The following is a 10870-nucleotide window of genomic DNA, read 5'->3' on the forward strand; positions in this document are numbered from 1 at the left end:
TGTATATATACATATATAATGTATACATACATATATAATGTATACATATATACACACACACACATAATATATTTGTTGGGATATGTGATATACTAATTGGAATTATATTTTCTTTATTGGTCCAATGGCACAATCTCTGGTTTGTAACAGAGGTTTATTATACTACAATCTCATACTCTATCAACTACCATTTTATTTTGCTTCCAGTTTAAAGTATGACTTACGGGCTGGCCAAATAGCTCAGTGGATTAAAGCACCTGCAAGCAGGTGCAGGGGCTGGGGATTTGATCCTCAAGTCTGCCCTGCCGGCCCCACCTCAGAGTACGCTGAGACGGCCATTGAGACTGGGCATGGTGGCACGCGCCTGTAATCCCAGCTCTTGGGAGGCTGCAAATAGGTGGATCACTATGAGTCTGATCTAGTAGTGAGACCCTGAACACCCTGTAGACCCTTCCTTAAAACATTAAAAAAAAAAAAAAAAATGAAGCATGACTTACTTTCTTGAAAATCTCCTTCTATGTTACCATACCTGAATGCTTTTCTTTCACTGCTGCCCAAGTAACCTAATTTTATCAAGCCTTAAATTTGTTTTATCTGCTACCTCCTACTGTCAACTGCTTAAAATCCCCTTTTCTTATCTTTCATATGCCTATGTTCCAATATGGAACAGCGACTCCCCACACCTACGACACCAGCATTATCCTAACACTGTCCTTTCGCCATTGTCCTCCTATGACATTTTCTTTCTTAACTTTTTTCATTTTGTCATAGTGTGTAGCCTCAAACAACATACAAGGAAGAGTGCAATTCAGCTAACTTAAGATTCTTGGAGACTGAAAGTATCTTACTTCTTTCTTCCTGCTCAATGGATAGTTTAGGCAGATGTACGACTTTCAAAGTCAAAATTATTTTCAGAAAGCTGAAAGCAGCGCTCTTTTGTGGTCTAGGCTCCACTGTTTAGGTGAGAAATGTGATGTGGTATAATTCCCACCTTCCTTCTCTTAAAAGCCTTTAGTGCACTTATGTTCCAAGGAACACTGTAGATAAGGGCCCCTTTTCTCTGATTATACATTTCATTCAGTATTCAATTATGTGCCATATAACAACAGTTTGATAAAAAAAAAATAGACTCCATGTATGATGTGGGTTCCAAGAAGACTACATCACCCACTGCTGTCCTAGCTATCTTTTTTTTTTTTTTTTTTTTTAATGTATTTGCTACAGGGCCTACAGGTTCTCATTACATAGACTGCACTCGTAGTGATTCTCCTGTTTTCAGCCTCCCAAGCGCTGGGATTATAGATGCGTGTCACCATGCCTAGTTTCAATCACTATCTCAGCGTACACTGGGGGCAGGGCCAGCACGGCATGCCTGGAATCTGCCCTATCTTGATGTGTGTAAGTACAGGACATATATAATGTTCACCCCATTGTTAATTGCCAACTGGAAACTTCTCAGGACATGTATCCATTGTTAAGTAACATATGATTTGGGCTGATTCTTAGTGGGCCCTTTCTGTATAAAAATGTATATTCTTTTTACCTCTGAGAAACATTTTCTTACTACTTCTCCTCCATGCGGACTTTTTGCAAAAAAGACATTGGACCTCTGCAGTGATTTTCTATTTATTTCTTCAAATTTTTTGCAAATGCCTATGTTCTGACATTTCTTATATATGATCTGAAATTTTAGGGACTTTTTTCTCTCCCTTTAAATAACAGTGACTACGGTAGTTTGAAAATATGTCCGAATTTTTTTAAAACGCCTTTCTTCAGGAGTGGATCTCAATTCCTATCTTGTGGAGTGGAGGCAAGATTTAGTGACTTGCTTGCAACTGGTGGAAGGGACAACGCATATGTACAGGATCGCAAACATAAAATACAGTGGTACTTTCTACTTGCTCTTGCTCTTGGGTTACTCTAGAAAAATTCAGTTTAACATGTCAAGGCATAGTCAAGCAGCTCCATATGGCAAAGAGCTGGGGCATTAAGAAGTGGGTTTGCCACTCTTTTGAGAGACTCCAAGCCCACCCACCTAAGCTGGTTCTTAGTGCACTTGTGTGCACTAAAAGCTTTTAAGAAAGATAGGAATTATATGTCACATTTCTCACCTAAACAGTGAAAGCTAGAACACAAGAGCACTGCTTTCAGCTTTCTGAAAATAATTCTGACTTTTAGAGTTGTACATCTGCCTAAACTATCCATCAAGTTCTTCACTCACCAAAAAGTGAGGTAATAAGCATTTCATGTGTGTTAAGCAGCTCAGAATTATCACACAAGGATTAATAACTAATAATATATTTGTTGTATCATTTTTTTTTTTTTGGTGGAACTGGGGATTGAACTCAGGCCCTTGAGCTTGCCACAGAAGCGCATATTCCACTGAGCCATCTCCCCAGCCCCCTGTTGTATCATTCTTAATAGTTGTATTTTTAAGATTTTTGTCTCTGAATGTCCCTTTTCCATCAGAACTTATTCTTGATTTATAGATATAGTAACTTCTTTAGAGTCCCCAAATATATTATTTAATATAAAGGTAGCCTTTTAAAGTTCTTATCAATTTCCAAAATCATCTTTTTCTTCTAGAGGAAATTTTTCCAGTTCATTTCATACCTGGCATTATGTATTAATCTTAGGAAGTGACTCTAATAAGCAAATGTTTCTTTCCAAAGGTAAATAATTATGTTCTTAAGAATCGAAGACTGGTGAGCTGATTGGGCTTGCTTTTGATGTTATATGGAAATAGTTCTGTCCGACTGAGGGTGAGTGACTCATTGGTCTTTCTATAGTGAGTCTTGACATGTCTGCCGTCAGGCTCAGGTTCCCAACTCTCAGAATGTCAAGTAATCAATTCCATGAAGGATTTGACTCTCTCTAAACAACTCATTCTATTAAAAAAAAAATGTGCACTGGTTTTCCTCTAGTCCATAAATGATAGATTACTTACATACTATAAAGCAAAATTGCTTACATTTTATATAAAGGTCAAAAGATGCTGACACAGCTGCTTAGATCACAGACATTCAACTCATTCGTCATTTTTAGCTTACTTCTTGCTTTTGTACATATCAACACTGAGCCCAGAGCCTCTCCATGGTTCCAAACTATCTCTTTATGGCTTTTATTGCCCACCTACTATGTTTTGATTTCCATGAATCACGGGGGCTATGAAATATCAATGCTACACTCTATCAGAATGGCAGATCTCAGAAAGTCCTCAGGCAGCACTCCAAATGTTGCCTCTAGCTTGCCTCAAATAGAAATCTGTCTATGCCATGAGGAGTAAGAACCCATGTTTTTTGCTGTAGTCTTCTGAAAAATAAATTGATATTTCTGTCTTAAACTGTGTGTTTTAGAGTGGAGATGTAATGGGAAACCTTGTTTCTCTATCCAAATTTCAGACCAGCATCTTGTGCTCCTCTTGTAAAATCACTTGTCCATTAAAGCTCTCGTTCTCTGGATATTATCACATGTTCTCCCTCCTCACAACACTTTCCTAGTAACCTCTTCTACAGCGCTTTAGTGACACTCCCACAGCCTCATCCTTGACTGTATCAAACCAAAAATTGAACCAATTCATGAATCATGAACACAAACTGACATTCCGTTCTTCAAATAAAACCACTTACATGCTTAGTAACCTAAGAAGCTAACTATAACAAGTATGGAAAAAATACGGTAACAAGCTTCTTTAGTAATTATCTGCAACAATTACTTCCTTGCTGTCTTTAATTTTCAAATCTCCTTGCCTCGCTCACTAAAACCTCACGGCTAATAATCTTGCCTTTCACGTATACTCTGCATCTCATCTCTCCTCAGAGCTTTGCTCTATTGTTCATATACTCTTACTCCCACCTCTCAACCTCTTTTCTCTGCTGGCTTCTCAGTAACATTTACTGAAAACCACTAGGGTCTCAGATTTAGCCTTTAGATCCCCTAACATCTGCCTCTAACTACTGACCATTTCCCTCAATTTTTCTATTATTCCTTTCCTAGACTTATCACCATGTGAATTTCTGTGTGTGACTCTCTCCCTTACGTGACTAAGAGTCAAGAGGTAAGCATCTGTGTATAATTACTATGTGTCAACAACTGACAGAGAATTCGATAAATGTTTTGGATAAGAACTACAAATTATCACACCATCACTGATTTGTTGTAGGTTATATAATATTAAAAAGTTAAAATTAAACTAAACTGATATTCAGCCTGATTTAGAATACTCTGCCTATCATTTGATTAGTGTATTTGTTTTAAAATCCTGACATTAATTAAGGAGACCTTCAGCACTGGCTCACCTGTATCATTCTCTTTCCCTCCTTCCTGGGAAAGAGTCGCCCCTGCAGCCACACAGGATGTGGAATTGGTGGGCAGGAAGCCAGCATCTGTTCCTTCATTTGCTAACCCACTCTGACGGAACTTAGCAGAGTCCTGAGGTTCAGGACTCACAGAGGCGGATGTGGACAAGTGCTTAGGGTGACGTGCCTTCTGTAGCTCCATGGCCCTGCCAACTGAATGGAAAGCAATGATAAGCAATCTGTGTTGTAAGATAGCTCAATAAAAAAGTAAACACATTCTAAAAATAATTGTGGAAATGTATAAAACAAATTATCTCACTGTGCAAAGAATCCACAGAGAAAATGAAAGAAGGTGGGGAGATAGGGGAAGAGAAAAAGAGGGAAGGAGAGCGGAAGAGGGCAAGACAAGAAATAAAGCAAGAGAGAACAGTGGAAGGGAGAAAGGAGGAGATGAAGAAGGGAGGAACAGAAAGGGAGGAAGATAATGGAAGTGAGAGTGAGAAGGATGAGGCAGAAGATGAAGGATCATGAGAAAAGGACATAAGAGCAACAGCGGCTGGGGGAGAAGGAATACCGAGACCGATGTGCGGAGCCGTACCGTGCTGAAGAGCAGAGAAGACACCTCTATCACGTGAGCTCTTCCACAGGTCCCCGGCCACTTTGTCCCCAACACTTACAACGGTGTCACCACAGTGCACCTCATCCTGCTCACTCTCATGTTTATATCAGTCAGAGCAAAAGCTGCAGATCCTCTGGCAACCATTCTCTGCAGCACAGCACATCCTCCCACTGTACACCCTAAGTCTGACCTTGTCCTCCCAAATCCCTACAACTCTCTCTGCACTGCTTGGAAGTCAGGGTCAACATCTGTACGACTGTCATCTCCTCAAAGTCCCTTCCAAAAATTTCTTCCACCTTTCACAGTATTTCTCCACCAGGGGCAATAATGGCATTTGAGTAAGAATTCTTCACTGTGCAGAACTCTCAGTATCACTGTTTTATAACTCATCTTCCACCCCATCATGCCAGTGTTTCCAAATGTCATACTGTCTGAGTTAAGAAGTACTCCCTGACATAGGTACCTTCTCTACAGTGCTACCATCCCTGCTGTTCCTGCAGCCCTCTACAGAGAGCTGATCTTTCTCCACTGGCCCTGGGAGAGGGAGGGAGATCATAAAATAAAAGCACAAGTTGGACATGGTAGTACATTCCTATAATACCAGCATTCTGGGAAGCTGAGCAAGGAGGTTTGCAAATTTGAGTTAAACTTGAGCAACTTATTGAGACCCTGTCTCAAAACAGAACATGGGCTGGGGAGTAGTTCAGTAAAAAGGGCCTGGGTTCAGTTCCCAGTACAACACAAAACAAAAAGCATAACAGGAGATGGAAAAATAGGACTATGGAGAGAGTGAGTGACATATGTAGAAGGGCACAGAATGAAATATGTTGCAGGGATCTACATATAATCTTCTTTAAAAATCTAATGAAGTGGAATGCAAAAGAAATCAGAAGAGATAAGTAATTAAGGTATGAGTATCTGATAGAATGCTGCCACTAAATAAAATGCTTATGGCAATTATATAGAACCTACAGGGTACTTAGTTTAGAAACTGCACTGAAGAGAAGCAGAGCACATAGGAAGTTCAGTGACATCATCCCAAGCACACCTTCCACCAAATCACTCCAGTCAAATGAGCCTCTGCTCTAAAGCCAGAACAGTGGGAATGCAGCACTTCAACCTTCAACATACTTGCGCTATTGTCATGACGGCTTGGTCTCCTTGGGGGTCCCAGAATGCTAGGGAATCCTCTTCGCTTCCCTTTTTCTTCTCCTTCTTTATCTTTCTTCATGCTTTGCTATAGTTGGGGTATAATTAAAGAGATAAAAGATACACACATAGATTTCTTTTGATACTTTCAAATGAAAATGTAATGTTGATGGTTAGTTGAACAAACGTGGTTAAATGTAAATGAAAGTGTGCACGCACACACACATCCCCACAACCAGGCACTCACTAGCACACAGCTTTGCAGACACTGAAAATTCAAGATGTCTATGCAAACTCTTTAGAGACAATACATAGAGAGAAATCTAACTCAAGACCTTGTACTTGTCAGGCAGGTGCTGTGCTGCTGAGCTACCTCCCTGGCCCAGAGATAATAATTTTGGAAAATAAAAGGGAAGTTTTACCAGGAGCTTTTTAACCATGCAAATTTACACATTTACCAGGAGCTTATTCAAAATAATCGATTCACCCACTGAACAATTGCTGATTTAATAATTAAGGAAAACACTACAATCAGTTGGAAAGAAGCACTAAGTCCTGAATGCTCTATTATTATTCCAGTCTTACTTTGATTTTTGGAAGGAATCCAATCCGACCCCGCTTGTGCTCCAAATTTCGAGGTTCTTTCACTTTTACTCCCAAATGCTTCATATACATGAGAATAACGTACTGCATTGTGGAACTAAAGGAAGAAGATTAAGTAAAATAAAACTAATGAGAAGAAAAGGTTGGTCAAAATAAAGACATCAAATGATTTCTAAAGCCCCTATGTTGAATTCTTTAAATTAAACAAAAACAAAGTAAAAACTATCTTCAATGCACACAGAAACAGATTCTATTTGTAAATACTAGAACAGTAGTCAAATAAAATACAGGCCACCAGAGGGAGACCACACGCTACATTGCTTAAGTTAAAAGAACTAAATTGTAATTTAGGGCTGAAGGAAAGGAAGTCAGCTTTTTTTTTTTTTAATTCTAGGAAAAAATAAAATTTTATTACCTCTTTTCTTCTTCGACAGCCTGAGCAGTCATCCTAAAAAGATTTAAAAAGAAAATACATTAATTTAATGAAAGGCTTATTAAACTGAGACTTAACACAACAGAACAGAACCAAAAGCTTTGGGCCTCACCAAACTCTGTCATCAAGAATAAAACACCCAAGGAATCCTGATTCCCAAAAGAACCATTCTCATGTCTCATTCATGTCATCAAGTTAATATGGTTTATAGCAAGAAATATTTTCAAAGTCTATGCATTAAAACCAATGAAGGTCTTCACCAAGTTTTGATTATGGATTAGGTTTCTTGGTGTTACTCATTTACCAACATTCAGAAAACGATACACAAGAATTTTATCTAAAATAAAATATTGTAGGGGTGGGGGGTTCTGAAGGATAATGACAAAATAAATAGCTCCATATATACAATCTACCCTTTCAAACTTTTTTTATTAGTACATATTTGAAGTACATTCCTTGTATGAAGTTGGCACATACACATAACACAGCTTAATTCCTTTTTTAAATCCCCTTGTCCTCCTCTCCTTCTCTCTCCATCTTTTAATCCCCTTCCTATTTGAGAAAGATCTACTCTATTTCTATCTATCTTTAATTTTGCTATCTATAATTTTTTCACACAAATTATGTGACATTTTTTTTATTTTACAAGACATTATGTGCACCCTACACATAATGTTTCAAAGTGTAGCCATTTTCCTACAAATAAATCACGTTTATCTTTCTTTATGACAAGGTTACAGAAAGGAAGAGGAAACTTTCAACATTGCTAGTGGGAATGTAAACTAGTACAGCCACTACAGAAATCAGTATGGAGATTTCTCAAAAAACTAAAACTAGAAATTCCATTCGACCCAGTTACTGCCACGTTATCTTCCCAAGAGCTGAAGACGGGACGCCACAGTGACGCGTGCACGCCCATGTTTACAGCGGCACAATTCATAATGAGTTAAATCTTGGAAGCAGCCTCTGTGTCCACTGACAGATGAGTGGGTAAAGAAAACGTATTTCTACACAATGGAACACTAATTCTGTTCAGACTACTTCAAGTAAAGTTGGCAATTTCACATGATTTTTTTCCACATGTACTCCTATTACTTACAATACTTCTTCAATTTTGGAAACAATCTGTTCTGCACATGCCCGCTCCTTCTCCAAAGTTACCCGGTCCTTGTCTCGCTCAGCATCGAGTTTAGTTAGCTCACTTTCGGCCAAGGTTAGTCCCATGCTACGTTTCTGTCTAAAGGGGATAGAAAAAATCTCCTGAGTGATCTAGAGAAAAATCGTCTCCCTCCAGACAGGTTTTATCAGTGTCTATAGCTATGAGCTTCTAGAAACAAGTCAAATGCCACAGTTTCGTATTTATGGTCCATGTCACTTGGGATACCAGAGATGAAGAATATCCAAAGGTAATCATTGAAAGATACATCTCTTTGTCATAGGCACAGTACTGAGTTCAAATCCTGAAATACATACATGGGATAATGACTAAGAATTCTCATTTTCACTCTAACCCTTTGACTCCACATAAATGATGCTAAGTGGGGCTGGGGAGATGGCTCAGTGGAATAAGTGCTTCCCTGGCAAGCACAAGGGCCTGAGTTCAATCCGCAGTTCCACACACACACAAAAATAATAATAAACAACAACATAATGGTAAGAAGTAAGGCCATATGGTTTACCTAGTGCTGTTAAGTTTCTAATGTCTTTTTCCTACTTAAAAAAAAAATTCAGCTGTAGGGGACTCAGGTCAACAATTTCTGACATTGCCAGTGAAGCGGAAGACCCAATACTATTATGGGCTACTGGACTCTTTTAGAATATTTTGCTGAGTTTACACACCTATAATATTCAAATAACGGAACTTAACAAAAAAAGAGGATACAGATGAATGTCCATTTTGTATCTGTGTATTCAAAATGGTTAGGATAGATATATAGTTGCATTCTCTTAATGAATAGAGGGATTTGTTCTAATAGTGTTTGTAAATAGGATATCATGTCCACATCTTGCACTCCAATTAACCACTAGGAAGAATGTATGCAATTATTGAAACTGTCCTACCAATTTGGCTTGAAACTGTCTCATTGCTATTTGTTTCTCAATAAAATTATGGAAAAATAAAGAAATTTAATGTAGAAAGCCAAAAAAAAAACCCACCTCAGAATGAACCCATCAGGTTTTATACACTGCCAAGCTTACCGAAAATCTTCCAAGTGCCTCTGAACTTCTGGATGGACTCTTTCTTGCATAGTTTGGATATAGTGACGATGTAGTTCCTCAGGAATAAGCTCAGGTCTTCTCTTTTCTGCATAAAGAGAAAGGAATTATTTCATCTGAACATATACTTTATGAAACATTGAATATAGCTGGAAACACAACGTCACTTTGCAGAAATGTAACTTGGAGCACACCAAAGAGAAAGTCTGCACTATGGCTCATGCAGTTCTGCTCAGAATTCAGATTTCAATGCTCTTCAGTGAATTACTGGCTCCTTCTGTAGAGATTCAAGTGACTGACCCATCACCAAATGACAGATAAAACCGTTAGAGCGGAACTGAGCTACATAATTACACAGACTTAAATCTGTAGGATACTATTGTCCCAAACTTACCTAGGTCTATAGATATTTCATCAGGAACAGAAACTTTCAGGTGCTAAAAGAAAAAACATACACATATATATATAAACCAAAGGTGAAACTGTGCTAAGACTTTTCATGAAGCACATGGATTCCTCTATAAAGCAAAGGGGTACAGCTTGAGTATCTAATCATGTAAGCATATGCACATAAAAGCTTAACTTATCCACATGTCACAGTTCTGGAATGTACTGTTTAAACTTAGAAATAAGATTTTTTGAAGTATTATGCTCTAAAGGAAACACCCAGTTATTTCACTGGATGACTGAAAGCTTCAGTGTTATCCTTATTCCTAATGAGTACACTGGCTTTGGCTTTCTTTTTCTTTTTAATTTTATTTATTTATGTATGTGTGTGTGTGCGTGTGTGTGTGGCCAGCTCAGCCCACCAGGGGGCGGGGCTGGCTGGCATGTGGTGCTGGGGGATCGAACCACGGTCCCTGTGCTTTGCTAAGCTTGTTCTAAGTAGGTGCTTTAGACCACTGAGCCATCTCACCAGCCCCATGGCTTTGGCTTTCTAAAATTACTAATTATTATAATCCCATACACATCATTTGAATAACTATATGTAAAATCTGAACTGACTTAATGTATAATAATTTTTATTTCTTGGATTTGAGATCCTATAGACCATGATATTCCTACTGTCCAGTGCAAGTTTTAAAAACCTCAACAGTCACATTTCCAAAAAGAATTTTTCTGAAAGTCAACGGTGAAATTTTTGGAGTCTTAAATCTCCACTAATCAACTATACAGTTCTTGCTACTAAACTAAAAAGGAAAACAGCTGGATTGGAATAGAGGAGGAACAATTCTTCAATAGCATCAGAAAAGGAAAAGAGTACATGGTATAATGGAGTGCGTAATACATCTGCTAGAAGTTTTCCTCTCTATATATTAAATTTCCCAAAGACACAGCAAGATTATGAGCTCAGAAAGAACTAGGAGAGGAGGTGATAGACATGAATCAGTCAGCAAGAGAAACACAAAATGAAAGGATGAGAGCTATGCAGCATGATCTCCAAGGAAGCATTAAGTGCTAAACGCTATTTACTCACAGAAGAGTGAACATAAAATTTAATTTTAAAATTTTATTAAAATTTCCACTGGAGGGGCTGGCCAAATAGCTCAG

At 38.3% G+C, this 10870-nt stretch overlaps 1 protein-coding gene across 1 annotated transcript in view; it reads right to left on the minus strand.

Moving 5' to 3' along the window:
* Arhgef12 (Rho guanine nucleotide exchange factor 12) overlaps positions 1-10870 on the minus strand; it is a 190842-nt gene that overhangs the window by 32791 nt on the left and 147181 nt on the right. Inside the window, exons 14-20 of the mRNA XM_023721086.1 lie at positions 9714-9756; positions 9302-9407; positions 8202-8339; positions 7085-7117; positions 6652-6766; positions 6049-6154; positions 4299-4511 (exon numbers count right to left, since the gene is read on the minus strand). Coding sequence (XP_023576854.1) covers positions 4299-4511; positions 6049-6154; positions 6652-6766; positions 7085-7117; positions 8202-8339; positions 9302-9407; positions 9714-9756 — 754 coding nt within the window. The remainder of the gene's footprint in view (positions 1-4298; positions 4512-6048; positions 6155-6651; positions 6767-7084; positions 7118-8201; positions 8340-9301; positions 9408-9713; positions 9757-10870) is intronic.

Source organism: Octodon degus, unplaced genomic scaffold, assembly GCF_000260255.1.
Source record: "Octodon degus isolate 3935 unplaced genomic scaffold, OctDeg1.0 scaffold00080, whole genome shotgun sequence".
NCBI lineage: Eukaryota > Metazoa > Chordata > Mammalia > Rodentia > Octodontidae > Octodon > Octodon degus.